Here is a 20,043-nt window from a genome sequence, read left to right on the forward strand (position 1 = left end):
GCACACACAGACACGCACAGACACAGACATCCGCACAAACTCACACACAGGCATGCACAGACACACACATACAGACACGCACACATACACGGACCCACACACACAGACATAAACTTAACCCACACACATACACAGACACACACACACACACACATACAGACACCCACATGCGCACACACACACACACACACTCACATACATACACACCCATACCCTTGGGCAAGACACTGAACCCCAATGAGTGGGCCGGCGGCCTTGCATGGTAGCTTGCCGCCATTGGTGTGTGAATGTGTGTGTGAACGGGTGAAAGAGAGGCAAAGTCAGTCCATTTACCGTTTACTTCCTTAGTCAAATGTATGTTGTCGTAAGTGGCTTTGGATAAAGGTCGTCTGCTTAACGGCAAAAAATTAAAAAATTAAAAATCTAAACGTCCCCAGGTGGTGTGTCTGCGTGAGTCGGAGCGGCGGCTGCAGCTGCGCTGCGAGGACCTGCGCCTGCATGCGGAGGAGCAGCGGGGCGTGGCCAGGCGCATGGAGGCTGCTCTGCAGTGCCTCACCCTGGACGCAGACCGCCAGCACACGGAGCAGCAGAAGGAGCACCAACGCAGCGTCCAGCTGCTGCTGCTGCAGCTCAGAGGTGACAGGGTGGCCGTGTGTGGGTGTGTGTGTGTGTGTGTGTGTCTGTGTGTGTGTGTGTGTGTGTGAGTGTGAGTGTGAGTGTGAGTGTGTGTGTGTGTGTGTTTTTCCTGGATTACAGTATTATGAAGGTGGGTATTTTATCGTGTTCTCACAGCCATCCATCTCTCTTTGCGTGTGTGTATGTGTGTGTGTGTGTGTGTGTGTGTGTGTGTGTGTGTGCGTGCGTGTCTGTGTCTGTGTCTGTCTGTGTCTGTGTCTGTGTGTGTGTATATATATGTGTGTGTGCGTGTGTGTGTGAGTGTGTCTGTGTCTGTCTGTGTGTGTATATGTGTGTGTGTGTGTGTGTGTGTGTGTGTGTGTGTGTGTGTGTGTGTGTGTGTGCGCGTGTGCGTGTGTGTGTGCGTGCCTGCCTGTCTAGACGGGGTCTCGGGGGACAGTGAGCAGGCCCAGGTTGAGGCCCAGGACCGGCTGCAGCAGCTGGAGAAAGACTTGTTCTTCTACAAGAGCTCCAGCCGCGAGCTGAAGAGGAAGCTCCGAGAGCTGGTCACCTCCTCACTCCAGGCCCAGGCTCCCCCACCCTCCTCCAGGCCCCAGTCTCAGACCCAGGGCACTACCCAGACCTCCAGGCCCCAGTCCCAGTCCCAGTCCCAGTCCCAGCCCCAGCCCCAGCCCCAGCCCCAGCCCCAGCCTCAGTCCCAGACCCAGGGCACTACCCAGACCTCCAGACCCCAGCCCCAGCCCCAGCCCCAGTCCCAGACCCAGGTCACTACCCAGACCTCCAGGCCCCAGTCCCAGTCCCAGACCCTGTCCCAGCCCCAGGGCAGGAAGGAGGGCAGGAAGGAGGGCAGGAAGGAGGGCAGGAAGGAGGGCAGGCTCAGTGATGGAGGCGGAGGAGCAGAGGACGGGCTCAGCGTTCAGGCCCAGCGGGCGGAGCGGACCCCCGTGCGTCTGTCCCGGAGAGAGCTCAGACAGATCCTGCCCTGCGACCTGAAGGCCAGCAGGGGGCAGGCTGCCCTGACGACCAGCAGGGGCTCCTGGTTCCTGGAGGAGTGGGGTAGTGGTGGTCTAGTGGATAGTGAGTTGGACAGTGAGTTGGACTTGTGATCGGAAGGTTGTGAGTTCAAATCCCGCCTGAAACCACACCACTACTAGTGTGCCCTTGAGTAAGGCACTTAGCCCTCAGTTACTCCAGGGGGAATGGAGTAACTGAGGGCTAAGTCGCTTTGGATTAAAAGCGTCTGCTAAATGGCAAAATTATTAATTAAAATTATTTGGAGGACTCCATCGAAGCGCCCAGAAACAAAGACTGACCAACACACACACACATTCACACGTGGGGGCCTAGTTACTGACGGAGGAGGAGGAGGAGGAGGAGGAGGAGGAGGAGGAGGAGGAGGGGGAGGGGGAGGTAGAAATCGGAGGACGGGGCCTCTTAAATAGTAATTCACGGAACGGAATGAGGAATGGTATCAAAACACACTTGGAGGTAGAAACAGGAGGAGGACAGGCTTGTGTTTGATTGATGGCGATTCCTGATTCTGTTCTGTTGCGTTACAATGAGCAACTGTCCTCCGATTTCTGCCTCCGTTAGCCTCCCTCTGCTGTGGACAGTTTAATCACAAGCACAAAGTGAATCCCAAAGTGTACTTATCAGAACGCAGGCACACACACACACACACACAAGGACACGCACAAGGACACGCACACACACACACACATGGACGCACACATGTGCACACACGCAGACACGCACACACACACACACACAGACACGTGCACACACACACACACACACACACACACAGAGCACTTAGAGGGTGATCCATCTGGATCAGTTTTGCACAAGTAAACAACGGAATCGAATCATGTGTATTGTAAATGTTGTGTTTGTATGTCCTTAGAATTATTAGTTTGACTTGTGATGATTGTTTTAGTATGACTACAGCAGGGCTCTCAAGTCTCACGCATTGGGCGTGACGCGTGAGACACACGCAGCGTGTGAACGGGTTGAAATGTGTGTGTCTCACGCCCAATGCGTGAGACTTGAGAGCCCTGCTACAGTGCTGTCATTGTTTAAAGCGTGTGTTTTGTATGATAATTTATTTTCTGAGATTTGGCTTGTTCAAATATTAATAAACCTCTGTCTTAATCCACCTGTGTGTGTGTGTGTGTGTGTATGTGTGTGTGTGCGCGTGTGTGTGTGTGTGTGTGTGTGTGTGTGTGTGTGTGTGTGTGTGTGTGTGTGTGTGTTTGAGACGCACGGGAGACTTGAATCATGAGTGCCTCTCCATGGTTGGACTCATAAAGCCTAATGGTAATTAATTCACTGTAAGAGAGGGCACTGCATAAAAGGGCGTTGTTCTTAGAATAGAAGTATGCATGTTCTCTCTTTGTCACAGCCGACCAAGGCCATTCATACACAGTGTATTATTAAGACCGTCTCTTGATAGCCTAAGGTGTTAATATAAGTATTGGCCTCCGATTAATAATAAATAGACAGCAACATGGAATGTCAGGATTCCCACTCGTCCTGGAAAACCTGGAAATTCAGACTAGATTTCCAGTCATGGAAAACCTGGAAAATTGACTAAAATTGTCAGCTGTGGCACGTGGTTTGCGACACTTTCTGTCTAAAAGGTGTCTTTCTTTTTAAACGAACCCTGCATCATAAAAAAAAAAAGGAGGAATAAAACTGGGGTTAAAATTGTGTCGATACTAGGCCTGCATACCGGGAAATTATATGACCGTTCGTGAGCAAGTGGTGTCCAAGATTGTCTTTTTTTGATTGATTGAAAACTTTATTAGAAGATTTGCAGAAGTAGGTACATGAAAGTATATATTACATACAAGGTCAACTAACAGGATAAAAACCCAAGAAAGCCACTGGCTTATTTCAATTGGGGTCCTTGATTCTCAATTCATCGTTGTCAAGAAAAAACTCCTGGAAAAGTCCTGGAAAATTGTTTCTCAAAAAGAGTGGGAACCCTGAATGTGTCTGAGGTAAGAAGACAGTTCACTCATTTTGCACATTAAGACAAACACAGTAGACAAACATGCAACACGGTGAACTGGATTTTCTCTTCTTTTTTTTCAACCTTAGAATAGTTCAGCGCCGAGGACAAGCGGGTTTGTTTTTTTTGACTTGATCCTTTCTGTCCGTCACAGGCCACCGTACTCTGCCGACAGACAGAACGTGAACGTGTGGTAACCCAGGATACAGACTTGAACAGGTGAAAGTATGTTTGAATTACATTTTTCGACGCTATATTTTCCTTAAAACATACACAGTGCGACAGGTTAGTGGTTAGGTGTGATTCCTAAACGAGGGTAACATTTGATATCGCCACAATTAAAGAGTTCTTGTACTTGCTGCGTCCTCCTGCGGTGTGGCTAATGCTAACCGACGGCTAGCTAGCTAGCATGGCAACGACATTAACACACAACCACCTTTTAGCTACACGAGATTAGATCAGATTCAACGTTATTGTCATCAATAATGATATAAGGCCGTGATATAAACAGAACAAGAAGGGTAGTGATGGGTAACTATGTCATATCCAGTATGTGCAGAGGGTAGTGTGGTAAACATCAGTATAGTTCAGAGGTATGGACAGTTCTGGCCATGATGGTACAGGTTTGGGGACGAGCGTTGTTCAGTAAGTTCGTTCAGTAAGTCGTGACGTTAGAATTATAAGGTTCTATCTCCATTTTTGTCAACATTGAGTTTTTTTTTTTTTTACATAATCTGATCCATTAGGTGTTTATTAATGCCTGTGTGGTGTTATTTTTTAAAATGTTGACATTTTTGAGTGAGTAATTCATAAAATACAAAGGTTCCATCTCACAGAACATAATGGAATGTAAAAACTTTCCGCTCAATATCTCTGAACTGCCCTAAACGGAGATAGAACCTTATAATTCTAAACTCACGAAGTTGCATTTCCCTTTAGCTTTTCGTCTTTTGTCCTAAATGCAAAACAACAAGTGCAGCTAAACGCAGAGGACTAGAATAGAGAATGACTAATGAGAAGACTTAGCTCAATCAAATAAAACAATAAAAACAACTACCTATTCGAAATCAGACCAAAGTAAGTGTAACTATTCACCACGGGTCTGTGGTTCTGTTATGGGAGTGAGATGTTATATAGATGTTATATAGATGTTCTATAGGAGTGGCCGACATCGGCCCACGGTTTCCCCTGCAGACTTTTTAAAAACCTTTCTAAGCTTTTAGTGGCTTGTTCTGTTCTGTTGACCACTAGTAGTGATTTTTTTTGTGTGATTTGTCTTTGTTGTGTTGCCCCCCGTCTCTCTCTCTCCTCTCTCTCTCTCTCTCTCTCTCTCTCTCTCTCTCTCTCTCTCTCTCTCTCTCTCTCTCTCTCTCTCTCTCTCTCTCTCTCCCTCTCCCTCTCCCTCTCTCTCTCTCTCTCTCTCTCTCTCTCTCTCTCTCTCTCTCTCTCTCTCTCTCTCTCTCCCCCCTGGGCGCAGATCGACCGATGGCATCAGCGATGATCTCCGTCCACACCACCGCCTCCCGGTTCGCGTTGCTCCAGGTCGACTCGGACTCGGACTCCGGCGACTCCGACTCAGGGAAGACCAAAGGCGGCCAGGGCTCCTCCGGGAAAGCCCGGCCCGGGAAGGGAGCCGCGGGGAAAGCCGCCCAGGGGAACGACAAGAGGAAGGAGAAGAGGAAGAAGAAGAAGGAGCAGCAACAGACGGAGGCCAACGAGGTGACTGGGCATGGGCGGTTAAACCCCCCCCCCACATTACCAACGGCCGTCTTTAAGGGGGGTTATGGGGGCCTTGGAGGTATGGGGGATATGGGGATATGGGGGCTAAAGAGGTTATGAGGATAAGGGGGGTTACGGAGATTTATGAGGTTATGGGGGCTTTGGAGGTTATGGGGAGTTATGAGGTTATGAGGATAAGGGGGTTATGGAGGTTATGAGGGGTTATGGAGATTATGAGGATATGAGGGGTTATGGAGATTATGAGGATATGGGGGTTATGGAGGTTATGGGGATATGAGGGGTTATGGGGATTATGGAGGTTATGGGGATATGAGGGCTTATGGAGATTATGAGGATATGGGGGTTATGGAGGTTATGGGGGGTTATGAAGGTTAAAGCCACCGCTACAGGTTTCACAGCAATGGATGTGGTAGGCCTAATGTCTGCCTTTGTGTATGATGTCCACGTTGTGGAACTCTGACACTTGTGTGAAGTTGGTATGTTTCCATTGTCAGACATAATTATGATCTGGAACTTAGTATAGTACAACTACTACTCTACTAAAAAAAAACTCTTCATTCGATGAGAGTAACGTGTGAGTGTAAATCCTCTGGATTAGATTTAGGATGATTGACCCAGAACTGCTGTTATATTTGCCCTTTAGCAGACGGTTTTTATTCTAAGTGACTTACAGTGCAGTGAATACCTGTGTTTTTAGTTTGTATGCTCCCTGAGGGAGTCGAACCCACAACCGTAGAGCTGCTAGCTGATGGCACATTAACATAGTGCTCCTCAGTGTTGTGTGTATACTCCGCTGGTGGAACGAGCTGCCCACTGCTGTCAGGACTGCAGAGTCACTACCTATCTTCTGTCGTGGACTGAAGACCCATCTTAACTGTCCCTCCTAAAGACCTCCTCATCCCCACTACCTCCCTCTACAGTTTCTCTACTATAAATCAAAACTATAAATTCCTTCTTCTAGAGTTGTAGCTGCAAATTGGCCCCTGGTTTTGGCATAGATTACTATTTCTTATGATGACTGATGGATAGACCATTCACTTACTTAGACAAATGTATTTGTTGTAACTTGTTGCTTTGAACAAAGGCTAAATGCCAAAAATGTGAATGTAAAGTCTGGGTGTTAGACTGGTGAACATCCCTCATCTATCTGACATCATTCTGACTGTCTCTCCTTCCCTCCTCCATCTCTCCTTCCCTCCTGCATCTCTCCTTCCCTCCTCTGTCCCTCCTTCCCCCCCTCCATCCCTCCTTCCCCCCTCCATCCCTCCATCTCTCCTCCGTCTCTCCTTCCATTCTCCTTCTCTCCTCTGTTCCTCCTTCCTGTCTCCATCCCTTCTTCCCTCCTCCATCTCTCCTTCCCTCCCCTCCTCCGTCCCTCCTTCCCTCATCCAACACTCCCCCCCCCCCCCCCCCCCCCGTCTCTTCCCTCCTCTGTCCCTCCTTCCCTCTTCTGTCTCTCCTCCATCTCTCCTCTCCTCTTCCATCTCTCCATCCCTCCATCTCTCAGTTACGGAGTCTCGCCTTCAAGAAGCTTCCTCAGAAGTCGTCGGCCCCGCCCCCTAGCCTGTCGCTGCAGGGCGTGGCCAATGAGCTGCTGCATCCTGTCGGAGGGAACCAGGCCACGCCCCCAGAAGGCTGGCAGAAATGGAAGCAGAGGGACGAGCAGGTAGGGCCTTACGCCTCCAACGCCCCTTCACTAACCATGGCAACGCCAACCCTTAACCCTGCTATTGCCCTTTATACCATTGCTAGCCGTCACAGTCAGTCAGTCTGTCTGGCTATGCTTTCATAGCGTCAGTAAGTCTGGCTAAGCCCGCCCCCGAAATGTCTCTTAGATCAATGCTGATTGGACTGGCTACCTCCCAGCCTTTCCGGTCTAAGCAGCGCTCCTATTGGAGCATAGCCAGACCGATCAGTTCATCTGGGGGAAATGAAACGAGAGTGAGAGTGAAAGTGAACGTGTCGTGGGCTCGGTGGGGATTCCCAGGCTGGCCCTGGTCCACGGCCTCCTGCACCACGCTGGTGGGGACAGACACTCGTGAATGCGGCTGATGCTGCGTTCATGTGCTCCTCTGAAACTCCTCTGCAGCTTACCGCCTAAGATGTTAGCTCAGGACTTTGTGTAGAGCTCCCCCTGTTGGCTGAGTCTGAGATAGCTGGGGAACTCTTCAGACCTCAAGGTCACACAACTTTGCCACGAGTCAGAAATTGTTGGAGCCAAAAAGCTTTATGTTGTTATTTATGAGAAACGTCCTTTTTTGAGTGGTACTTGAGTGGCCCGACTAAGAGACTTTTATTTTGAAAGTGGGTCCCATCCGACGTACGGGCGCAAGATAGAATATCGGCACGGGAATTCTCTTCTTTTTTGGGTTTGATGAATCCTGACACGTGAGGGTGCGACACAGTTTTTCAACCACGTTCACACACACACACATACCCCGTTAGCTTGCACCACACACATGTTCACGTCACACCATAACACACCACACCGTAGAACACCACGGCAACATATTATTTTTGTTTGCAACTTTTTGCATACAGACAGTACACACATTGATTACACAGACTGTGACTTTGCATTTTAAGAGCACTTTCATTCGTTGGAAAGGCTGGCGATGTTAGTTACGGACGGATTGCCAAGAAGCGACAAGGTGCGCTGGAACTAACACCCACTCATACCAGGACAGTCAAACTAACACCCACTCATACCAGGACAGTCAAACTAACACCCACTCATACCAGGACAGTCAAACTAACACCCACTCATACCAGGACAGTCAAACTAACACCCACTCATACCAGGACAGTCAAACTAACACCCACTCATACCAGGACAGTCAAACTAACACCCACTCATACCAGGACAGTCAAACTAACACCCACTCATACCAGGACAGTCAAACTAACACCCACTCATACCAGGACAGTCAAACTAACACCCACTCATACCAGGACAGTCAAACTAACACCCACTCATACCAGGACAGTCAAACTAACACCCACTCATACCAGGACAGTCAAACTAACACCCACTCATACCAGGACAGTCAAACTAACACCCACTCATACCAGGACAGTCAAACTAACACCCACTCATACCAGGACAGTCAAACTAACACCCACTCATACCAGGACAGTCAAACTAACACCCACTCATACCAGGACAGTCAAACTAACACCCACTCATACCAGGACAGTCAAACTAACACCCACTCATACCAGGACAGTCAAACTAACACCCACTCATACCAGGACAGTCAAACTAACACCCACTCATACCAGGACAGTCAAACTAACACCCACTCATACCAGGACAGTCAAACTAACACCCACTCATACCAGGACAGTCAAACTAACACCCACTCATACCAGGACAGTCAAACTAACACCCACTCATACCAGGACAGTCAAACTAACACCCACTCATACCAGGACAGTCAAACTAACACCCACTCATACCAGGACAGTCAAACTAACACCCACTCATACCAGCACAGTCAAACTAACACCCACTCATACCAGCACAGTCAAACTAACACCCACTCATACCAGGACAGTCAAACTAACACCCACTCATACCAGCACAGTCAAACCAACACCCACTCATACCAGGACAGTCAAACTAACACCCACTCATACCAGGACAGTCAAACTAACACCCACTCATACCAGGACAGTCAAACCAACACCCACTCATACCAGGACAGTCAAACTAACACCCACTCATACCAGGACAGTCAAACTAACACCCACTCAGACCAGAACGGTGGCTGATTTGATTAGCATTGCTAGCCGTCACAGAAATGTTTGCCATTTCCGTCGAGGGAGCCTGAACGCAGCATTAGTATCGCTGGTGCCCTTCATAGACGGCCTCCTGTCCTATCAGCATGTCCCATGATGCATCATCCTGGTCTCGGTCTCTCGCACATGCAGTTAACCAGTGAGCTGTACGAGGCGGACCTGGAGAAGGCCCTGATACTGAGTAAACTGGACTTCGAGCAGCAGAAACAGGTACTGGCCCACACCGCCCCCTACTGGCCCCTACTGCCCACGGGCACTTAGTGCACCACACATACAGGTACTACAATACTCCCCCCCCCCCCCCCCCTCCCTCCCTGCAGTACGTCACAGGTACTACACATGCTTTGCGTTGCATTCATGTACGAAAGGCGCTATATAAATAAAGTTTCACTTCACTTCACCCTCAGCACAGCACAGGGGGGGTGTGTGTGTGTGTGTGTGTGTGTGTGGGTGGATGGGTGGGTGGGTGGGTGGGTGTCGGTGTCTCTGTGTCTCTGTGTGTGTCCGTATGTCTGTCTGTGTGTGTGTCTCATTTGCGTACATTTCCCGTTCCCAGGACGGTGACAGCACAGACACAGCCTCTCCGAAGGCCCGGGGAGGAGGAGGAGCAGGAGGAGGAGGAGCAGGGGGAGGGAAGAAGGAGAAGAAGAAGACTCAGCAGGGGAAAGACAAGAAGATGACCGTCTCGCTCAAGGACTTCCAGCAGGAGGGGAACGTTGGTGAGACCCTGACCTGACCCCTGACCTGTCCTGACCCCTAACCCCTGAACTAACCCCCTGACCTGTCCCCTAACACCTGTCCTGTCCCCTAACCCCTGTCCTGTCCCCTAACCCCTGTCCTGTCCTCTAACCTGTCCTGTCCAAACTCTTAACCTGACCTGTCCTGTCCCCTGTCCTAACCCCTGTCCTGTCCCCTGTCCTGTCCCCTGTCCTAACCCCTGTCCTGTTCCCTGTCCTGTTCCCTGTCCTGTTCCCTGTCCTGTCCCCTGTCCTGCCCCCTGTCCTGCCCCCTGTCCTGCCCCCTGTTCTACTGTGGTCAGTACTGTACTATTGGAAGTCTATTATTATTATTATTATTATTATTATTATTATTATTATTATACTATATTGAAACGTTGCTCTTGTCTTTACAGAACAGCTGAAGAAACAGGAGAAAGAGGTAAACACTACTGCGTCTGTGTCTGCCTCAGGGGGAGGCTGGCGGAGGTAGAAATCGGAGGACCGGGCCGTTGTAATGCACCGAACGGAACCGCTCCAACACGCGTGTGTTGTTTGGCGCCTGTTCCTCATCCCGTTCCAGGCGTCACAGTGATCCCATCCTCCCATTTCTCCCTCTGCCAGCCTCCCCTGGCCTCGAAGTAGAGGCCACAGAGGTGCGGTGACAGTGTGTATGTGTGTCTGAACGAACGACCACTGTCGATGTCAGCCATGTTTGTCGTTGGTGTCGAAGTTTTATGAACCAATGTCAAGGTGTGACAGAGAAGTCATGTGGGAGGCGTTGTCATCCAATGAATACTGACTGATCCCCCCCCCTCCCCTCCCCTCCCCTCCCCCCCCCTCCCCTCCCCTCCTCCCTTCTTCGATCACATGACTCAATCCAGGAGCCCAAACCGGCCAATCCGGCGCCTCCGGAGGACCGGTTCTTCAACAAGGTGGAGGACGACGTCAGCCGCATCGTCCAGAGGGAGAGGAGGCGGGAGCAGTTCTCCACCAGCGCCGGCAACGAGGTCACGACCTCCACAGAGCACGACCCGGTAAGGCTGACCCCTCCACAGAGCACCACCCTGTAAGGCTTTGACAAATGCGGATCTGTGGATTCACCCTCACTAAAGGCCAGGCTTAAGTCGTCGTTAATTCCAGCCTTGTACAGTATGTGTTTCTGTTGAGCCCAACGCTGACTCCGCCCTCCTCCTCCCTCCCTCCCCTCCTCCCCTCCTCCCTCCCCCCCTCCTTCCCTTCCCTACAGGACCCGCGCACAGAGCAGCTGAAGTACGACCTGGAGAAGAAGGATGTAGAAATGGACAAGTTAAAGAAGGTCATCTCACAATGGGAGGTGAGTCTCTCTGGAGAACTCTTCTGCTCTGTCTGTGTAGCACGTGTGTGTGTAGTGTGTGATACCTACATGTGCTGCTGATGCACTCAGGCTTAACTGTTGCCCTGTTCCCTCCCTCTCTCCCTCCCTCTCCCCCCCTGTACCTCCCTCCCTCCCTCGCCCCCTCCCTCCCTCGCCCCCTCCCTCCCTCGCTCCCCTCCCTCCCTCGCTCCCTCCCCCCCTCCCTCTCTCGCTCCCTCTCCCCCCCCCTCCCTCCCTCCCTCTCTCCCTCCCTCCCTCTCTCCCTCCCTCTCTCCCCCCCTCCCTCCCTCCCTCTCTCCCTCCCTCTCTCCCTCCCTCCCTCCCTCCCCCCCTCCCTCTCTCCAGACGAAGTACAAAGAAGTGAAAGCCAGGAACGCCCAGCTACTGAAGATGCTTCAGCAGGGAGAGAGTGAGTTCAACTACACACCGTATCTACACCTCTACACACCATAACTACACCTCTACACCTCTACACACCATAACTACACCTCTACACACCATATCTACACCTATACACACCATAACTACACCTCTACACACCATAACTACACCTCTACACACCATAACTACTAGGGGTGTAACGGATCACCTAACTCACGGATCGGATCGTGTCACGGTTTTTGAGTCACGGATCGGATAATTTTTCGGATCAACACAAAACATTTTTGTTTTTATAAAAAATGCTTTTTCCTTGAATTCTGTAAAAACACCACTTTTACTATGTGACAAAAACCAACAACATTCAAGATGTAAAAACTGGTAATATATATACGTATATATATATATATATATATATATATATATATATATATACACACATACATATATCATATATATATAACATATTCTACACTCAAACAAGCAAGCGGCCGGGCGCGGCTCTCATTGCCCTGTGGGCCCTGGAACGCGCGCCTATTCTTGGTGTCAGTGATTGAGAAAAAAAACAAGAAAAAAAACTACATATTCCAGAAGTTGGCGTGGTCTACCCCAACTACTGTGGGAATAGTTAGGACGCCGCCTGCTTGCAGCAGTGAATCACTGGGCTCTTTAACGCAGATGAATAAACATGTTTTATGCCACTTTTAACTAAATAATAAAGTGAACCCTTATTTTGAACATGGTATGAAAAAAATGCCTACATTATCAGAAGTTGTCGAGCTACCTTTTTCGTGCCTCCCGTCATAGTTGACAGAGAAGCCAAAGTGCTCCCATACATGGGATTTAAGATAGATAGATAGATAGATAGATAGACTTTATTTGTCATTGTTACAGTACAGGTACCAAACAACGAAATTTAGGAGGGGAGGCTCCCCTGGTGTTTAAGAAAGGAAAAAGAAACACATTTTGGAAAAAGCATAGATGCATAAAATCACAAGAAGATAAAGAGCTGGTTTACATCAATAGAGGCTATGTACACAATCCAATGGCGAGGGAGGCAATTCGAGTTCTTCTCTGCCGAACAACGTAACATGACACACTTGGGCCGCGTTCGTAAATTCGCTTTGAGAGCGCCGGAGCGCACACTGGGTCCGACGTCATAAAGGGACCAAGTAATTTGATTGGACAAGAGCGCTCAGCGCTCAGATTCCAGAGCGGATTTACAAACGCGGATTTACGAACGCAGCCTTGTTGTTGTGGATTCCCAGCTTCACGTGTAGTGAGCAAACAACGGATTCTTTTTCTTTCGCATTATCAACCTATCATTGCGCTTTAGAGTAAAACAAACCCGCAACTGTCGCGTCTATCATTTCATGGAAACTCGACATTGTGCTTTACAAGAGATATTAAGTAAGATATTAAGTAATATTATTACTTGTTAACATTTTGCAATTGATCCGCGGTACACATGCGTTCCGAACCGTGGAGGGCGATCCGAACGGATCACGGAATTTCTGTGATCCGTTACACCCCTAATAACTACACCTCTACACACCATATCTACACCTCTACACCTCTACACACCATATCTACACCTCTACACCTCTACACACCATAACTACACCTCTACACACCATATCTACACCTCTACACCTCATAACTACACCTCTACACACCATATCTACACCTCTACACCTCTACACACCATAACTACACCTCTACACCTCTACACACCATAACTACACCTCTACACACCATAACTACACCTCTATACCTCTACACACCATAACTACACCTCTACACCTCTACACACCATAACTACACCTCTACACCTCTACACACCATAACTACACCTCTACACCCCATATCTACACCTCTACACCCCATATCTACACCTCTACACCTCTACACACCATAACTACACCTCTACACACCATATCTACACCTCTACACACCATATCTACACCTCTACACCTCTACACACCATAACTACACCTCTACACACCATATCTACACCTCTACACACCATATCTACACCTCTACACCTCTACACACCATAACTACACCTCTACACACCATATCTACACCTCAACTACACCTCTACACACCATATCTACACCTCTACACACCATATCTACACCTCTATACCTCTACACACCATAACTACACCTCTACACCTCTACACACCATATCTACACACCATATCTACACCTCTATACCTCTACACACCATAACTACACCTCTACACTCTTCTCTCCATACAGAAACTAATCTTGTTTTCACAGACGAGGTTGTGGAAAGATGCTATGGATTTCTCATGTCCTCTCGCAATACTAGCGAAAAAAAAATAGGAGATTACTATTCCGTTATTCATTTCTTTCTCTCTCTCTCTCTCTCTCTCTCTCTCTCTCTCTCTCTCTCTGCAGTGAAAGATAAAGCAGAGATCCTTCTACAAGTTGAAGAGCTTCTAAACATCAAAGAGGAGCTGTCTTCACAGGTGTGTGTGTGTGTGTGTGTGTGTGTGTGTGTGTGTGTGTGTGTGTATGTGTGTGTGTGTGTGTGTGTGTGTGTGTGTGTGTATGTGTGTGTGAGTGAGTGATGCCTAACACACTCTGGTTGTAAAAGTCAGTGGCGTCTCAGTCTGGCTCCTGATTGGATAAAGCTGATTGGTTGTCTCTCCAGGTGACATCACTGCACGCCTCCCTGGAGCAAGAGAAGTCCAAAGTGAAAGGTTTACAAACAGACCAGCCTAAACACCACCAGGTAACAGACACACACACACACACACACACACTACACTACACTACACACACACACAGACCAGCCTAAACACCACTAGGTAACACACACACACACACACACACACACACACACACACACAGACCAGCCTAAACACCACCAGATAACACACACACACACACACACACACACACACACACACACCACTCACTACACACACACACTACACTACACTACACACACACACAGACCAGCCTAAACACCACTAGGTAACACACACACACACACACACACACACACCACTCACTACACACACACACCAGGGTTTCCGTTAGAAAAATGTGCCGTCGGACATCGTGTCCGGGAAGAATTCGATTTACCGGACAAACGTGATATATTCCGGTCATCATATTAAAATATAATAAAAACATTTTTTTTCAAAATCATATATTTTTTTTCTCCAAATCTAATATAGCTGTTTGTCGCGGTGATTACTGTTGTGTAGCGGCCTATATATGCCATTTAATGTCTATTTCTCATCCGATACGATTAGATGCGAGCTATATAATATATAATAATATAACATGATTTGACGCATGCGCGCTATGCCAACGGGCGCCTCACTGGGAACTGAACAGACAGCATCGATCAATGAACGGACTCCACATTACGTTAACTGAAGTTTGTTAAATTGTTTGGGATTAATGTGAGTTTTCTATTTTCTCTTTACTGTTTTACCCTTTTTTTTTTTTTTATCAATAAAACAACGTCATTTCTATAAGTCTCGCTGGTTGGGAAGGCATTTCGTTTAGCTCGGGAGTATGACAATGGGAAGAACATAACTGTTTATTGAGAAACAATTGATAGGCAGTCTGGGATACGTATATAAAGAAATACCACAATGTCTAGATGTATAACATTTTATTGAACAGTAACAGTGCAAGCATGTAGGCTACGGGGAACAGGGATTTTGGTCAGTAGGTCCTTTGTACAGAGGGCGTTTCTCTCCGACAACGCGTTCCCAGGTACCATGGAAGTCATAGGTAGTCCAGCACACTGACAGAGAGACAGACAGACAGACAGACAGACAGACAGACAGACAGACAGACAGTCAGCTTACTTCTACCCTTTTGAGTGGAATTACTCCTTTAATTAGCTGTTAGCCATCTCAAAGCCCCCTGAGCTGCTCGTCAACACTGAGAATAGACCACATTATAGAAACCAAAACACCGTTTTTTAAATCCACAGGGAATAACCGAGAGTGTAAGGAAAGGCACACCCAGCGCTGTCAGTGGTGGGGAGACTTGAAGTGGCTTTGCTTGATTTCCATCACAGATTCAAGGATTGAAACACTGATGAAAATAGGGAGTAATAGTGATGGGATTATTTTAGATTATTTTAGATTAGATTAGATTAGGTGAGATTCAACTTTATTGTCATTGCAGAGTACAAGTACCAGACAACAAAATGCAGTTTAGCATCTAACCAGAAGTGCAAATAGTGATATAAAAACAAACACTTAACTTTCGGGGAAACTGCTAAAATAAAATAAATTAAATAAATTAAAAAAGAAAGCGACTATTAGCACCGCCGAATGACAACAAACGTATGAGTAATGAGTAAAACAATGTCACTTTTATAGTATGTTGTTTAACTTGCCGTTCGGTCGCCATGGCTCTGGTGTGTGTAGCAGCTTCAGCTAGCTGGCTGGAAACTTCTAGGGGTGCGTTCGTAAACACGCTCTGAGAGCGCCGGAGCGCACGCTGGCTTCGATGTCACAGAGCGACCGAGTCGTTCGATTGGACGAGAGGCGTTCCGCGAGTGCTGATCGGATTTCCAGAGCGTGTTTACGAACGCACCCAGCCAGCTTTAGCGAATTGTATTCAAAGGGAATTATTTTCACCGGACAATAATATGTCCGACGACTTTTCAATTTGTCGGACTTCACCAAATTTTACCGGACAAAGACCGGTAATTGCCGGTTAACGGAAACCCAGACACACACACACACCAGCCTAAACTCCACCAGGTAACACACACACACACACACACACACACACAGAGAGACCAGCCTAAACACCATCAGATAACACACACACACTCACACAGACACACACACACACACACACAGCAGGTATGATGATGATGATGATGATGATGATGATGATGATGATGATGATCCTACTCCTCGTGTGTTCCTGACTGACAGGTTGATACAGCTTAGAGGTGAAGTGTAGTGAGCTGTGTGCTGTTGAACCAGTCTGAAGCTGTGTGTGTGTGTGTGTGTGTGTGTGTGTGTGGGTGTGTGTGTGGGTGGGTGTGTGGGTGTGTGGATGGGTGGGTGTTGTTGGTGGGGGTGTGTGTGTGTGGTGTGTGTGTGTGGTTGGTGTGTGTGTGCGTTTCTCTCCTTAGATCATGCAGAAAGTCATTAAGAAGTGGGCTAAGGTAATAGAGCAGCCACAACACACAGTCCTACAGACCAGACCAGTCAAACCCAGACCAGTCCTATACAGACCAATCAAACCCAGACCAGACCAGTCAAACCCAGACCAGACCAGTACTATACAGACTAGGGCTGCAACGATTAGTCGACATAATCGACGACGCCGATTATAAAAACTCGTCGACGTGGAATTTTAGTGTCGACTAATCGTATAAAAAAAAGTTTTTTTTTTTGTTTTTTTTTTAACGGGAGCCATGCAAGAATCAGCTGGGTAAGTTTTAGCTAACGTTATATTGTTAGGGTCGTAATGTTTATGTTAGCTTTACTGTTACATGTTGGAAAACAACGTCTCATGGACAGGGCTGTACATGCTATGAGCGTTTGTGCTATTAATTTATTTGCCCTGTGGCACGCGTGTGACAGACAGAGGCGCTTGTATGTAACGTTACGTAGCAGGGGTTTTCCATGTTGAAGCCAGGAGAACGCGAGATGAAATGAAGTGAGGGGTGGTCGCTATTAAAATACCAGGTAGTCATGGTGGATGATCATGAATGATGCTTGATAAGTGAATGCTATTTCAATTATGTTGAGTCCACCAGCGAGCTGTCTGTAAGATAAACAGCGCCAAGCGTAGCCTACTAACCTGAGCTGTCTGTAGTCTAGCCAGCAATGCTAGCTAGCCAATCAACTAGCTCTGTGAGCAGCTGTAGCTTGGCGTAACGTTAGGTTAGATAGCTAGTTAAGCCGGATTTATGCTTCTGCGTCGCCATTTACGCGCAGCGAAAAGCCACATGACTAATCGCGACTAATCGGGAAAATAATCGACAGATTAGTCGACTACCAAAATAATCGTTAGTTGCAGCCCTAATACAGACCAGTCAAACCCAGACCAGACCAGGGGCCTCTTTTATAGAATGTGCTTAGTGATTTTATACAATTTCAACGTGAGTCAATTTGATCGTGGAAACGATCGTAGCTCGACGTCGAGTATTCAACTTGCTTACGCACATTACCTACTGGTTATGCGGAGTTATTACAGGCATGTGAGCCGCACTGCCTAGTGTAATTCATGCAAGTGGCTCGTAATAAAATTAACGATGTTGTTATCAGCCGAGAAAATGAGTTTAATTCAAGATTTAAAAGGAACTGATGTTTATGATTGTATTTCAGTCTTCCTTTATATCCCTCCGTAGCTGTCTATCTCCCCTTCAACATGCCTAGTGCGTTCCACAACGGACTTTGCCCGACCATGCGCTAAATTATACTGGATTTTCTCCGGTGTCAGGGAGTGAGCAGCCATATAAGAATAAGACCACCTGATAAGAATAAGACCATTATATTATTACAGTATAAGCAGCACTCGAGTTGAGGGGGGATGGTATCCCCCCTGAAATAAAAACAGTCAAAATCGCCCCCCTCTTTCCATACTTTGTCATTTTATCAATGAGCGTGGTATTACTGCTATTTCAAGGTGCGAGGGGGCACGCACACATGCAATGACATTTTTACCAAGTTACTGACACTGAAGTCACTGACGAGGGGATGCTAAAATTGTCCTCTTATGATAAAATCCACCACCTCCCCTGATTTTCTTTTACAACTTGAGTAGAGTATAAGCATGTGCCTGGTTAGTTGTCATGATCAAACGTTACAAATGCAACTTACCGAGAAGCCACCCTACTCTGCCCTCTCCCACTTCCAGACGAACGCCTATATTATAGCACTTGTCTTAATTCAGCCGCTATAATTGAGCCGCTATCACAGGGCGTTAACACAAGCCTCATTCACCTGCGTTCATTTTACCTGCGTTGGTATTTATAGAAGGAAGCACGTACGCAACTTTAAACCATCTCAGCCCGTTTTATAAATAATGCTTACGTCCGTTTAGAAAAATGTGCTTATGTGAAAGTCAAAGATGACGTTCAAGTACTTTTTTATAAATGAGGCCCCAGTACTATACAGACCAGACCAGTCCAACACAGACCAGACCAGTCAAACCCAGACCAGACCAGTTAAACCCAGACCAGACCAGTCCTAGAGCAGTTCAGATGAGGGGTTAGGACAGACCCTTCGTGTGTCGTTGGTTCTGTGATATCGGACCTGAACTGGGTCACGTTGCTGCTGTGTGTTTGGTCACACTTTTGCTTCCCCACCGCCGTGTTACTGTTACTGATGTTCTGTGTCCAGGTCTCTGATTGGTCCTAAATAAACTAATGTTCTTCCTGGTCTCTTCTGATTGGCAGGGAAACAGGAAGGGGAAGAAGGGTTCGGAGGCGGATATATGAAGGTCGTCGGAGGGGAAGGACAAATAAACTGCACTCCTACTCTGCAGGGTCTCCTTTTTTTTTTCTTTTTTTTTTTGTCCTATCCTCCTCATGCACTATGCATGCTCCACCACACACACACACACACACACACACACACACACTCTAAGACTGACAACCCAACTTTTAGGCCGTGTTGCACCACAGACATTATAAATCGGCTTTTAAAAGGCTGCTCTAATTTAGTTCTGGTTTTGAGCTCAATCTCGCTGTCCGCTCCCCCTCTCTCTGGTATGATGCCAAATGACAGGTGTGAAATGTATGTTTGTTTTTTTTTCTTTTCACTGTGAAGTAAATAAAATACCTTTTCAGTGTAAAATCATCTGTGTTCTTGTCATATTTCCCATAGTTTCAAAATACGCTCTGTTTTCGAATCAGCCTTGAGATGCGAGGAAGAATTATTATTAGGCAGACAAATATTGACAATCCCCGACAATTGACCATTGATAATCTGTAGCAGCTGACACGTTTGTGGGTTATTAAACTGACACGTTTGTGGTTATTAAACTGACACGTTTGTGGGTTATTAAAGCCCCATTAGGATTCAACTGAGTCTGCAGATGGGATTATTGCCTGTCACTGTCCGAGTGACGTCTTGACTGCCCTTGTTGAGTATCAGTTAGTGAGCGTAGTGACGTCTTGACTGCCCTTGTTGAGTATCAGTTAGTGAGCGTAGTGACGTCTTGACTGCCCTTGTTGAGTATCAGTTAGTGAGCGTAGTGACGTCTTGACTGCCCTTGTTGAGTATCAGTTAGTGAGCGTAGTGACGTCTTGACTGCCCTTGTTGAGTATCAGTTAGTGAGCGTAGTGACGTCTTGACTGCCCTTGTTGAGTATCAGTTAGTGAGCGTAGTGATGTCATGACTGCCCTTGTTGAGTATCAGTTAGTGAGCGTAG

General features: G+C 47.5%; 2 protein-coding genes across 3 annotated transcripts in view; both read left to right on the forward strand.

Moving 5' to 3' along the window:
* Positions 1-3,846, forward strand: part of LOC308159213 (kinesin-like protein KIF27) — a gene marked incomplete at both ends in the record, with an annotated part of 15,677 nt that extends 11,831 nt beyond the window's left edge. The window contains 4 exons of the mRNA XM_080532958.1: positions 438-636; positions 1,057-1,282; positions 1,364-1,687; positions 3,804-3,846. Coding sequence (XP_080389084.1) covers positions 438-636; positions 1,057-1,282; positions 1,364-1,687; positions 3,804-3,846 — 792 coding nt within the window. The remainder of the gene's footprint in view (positions 1-437; positions 637-1,056; positions 1,283-1,363; positions 1,688-3,803) is intronic.
* gkap1 (G kinase anchoring protein 1) lies at positions 3,831-19,286 on the forward strand. Of its 2 annotated transcripts, XM_080530519.1 has the most exons (12): positions 3,831-3,874; positions 5,127-5,368; positions 6,897-7,055; positions 9,323-9,400; positions 9,747-9,909; positions 10,323-10,348; positions 10,791-10,943; positions 11,156-11,242; positions 11,609-11,672; positions 14,068-14,138; positions 14,324-14,404; positions 19,067-19,286. In XM_080530519.1, the coding sequence occupies exons 2-12, from the start codon at positions 5,135-5,137 to the stop codon at positions 19,106-19,108; spliced, it is 1,158 nt and encodes a 385-aa protein (XP_080386645.1). In that variant the 5' UTR covers positions 3,831-3,874; positions 5,127-5,134; the 3' UTR covers positions 19,109-19,286. The 2 variants fall into 2 exon arrangements, with proteins under 2 accessions (XP_080386645.1, XP_080386646.1); XM_080530520.1 differs by lacking the exon at positions 9,323-9,400.
* The last annotated feature ends 757 nt before the right edge of the window (positions 19,287-20,043 follow it).

Source organism: Nansenia antarctica, assembly GCF_963989245.1.
Source record: "Nansenia antarctica genome assembly, chromosome: 5".
In the NCBI taxonomy this organism is placed as follows: domain Eukaryota; kingdom Metazoa; phylum Chordata; class Actinopteri; order Argentiniformes; family Microstomatidae; genus Nansenia; species Nansenia antarctica.

Excerpts from the sequence above, each read along its gene's own strand:
- gkap1 (XM_080530519.1), top strand. The coding sequence starts at position 5,135 with ATGGCATCAGCGATGATCTCCGTCCACACCACCGCCTCCCGGTTCGCG. Across the intron at positions 10,944-11,155 it reads CCTCCACAGAGCACGACCCG|GACCCGCGCACAGAGCAGCT; the intron begins GTAAGGCTGACC and ends CCTTCCCTACAG. Across the intron at positions 14,405-19,066 it reads ACCAGCCTAAACACCACCAG|GGAAACAGGAAGGGGAAGAA; the intron begins GTAACAGACACA and ends TCTGATTGGCAG.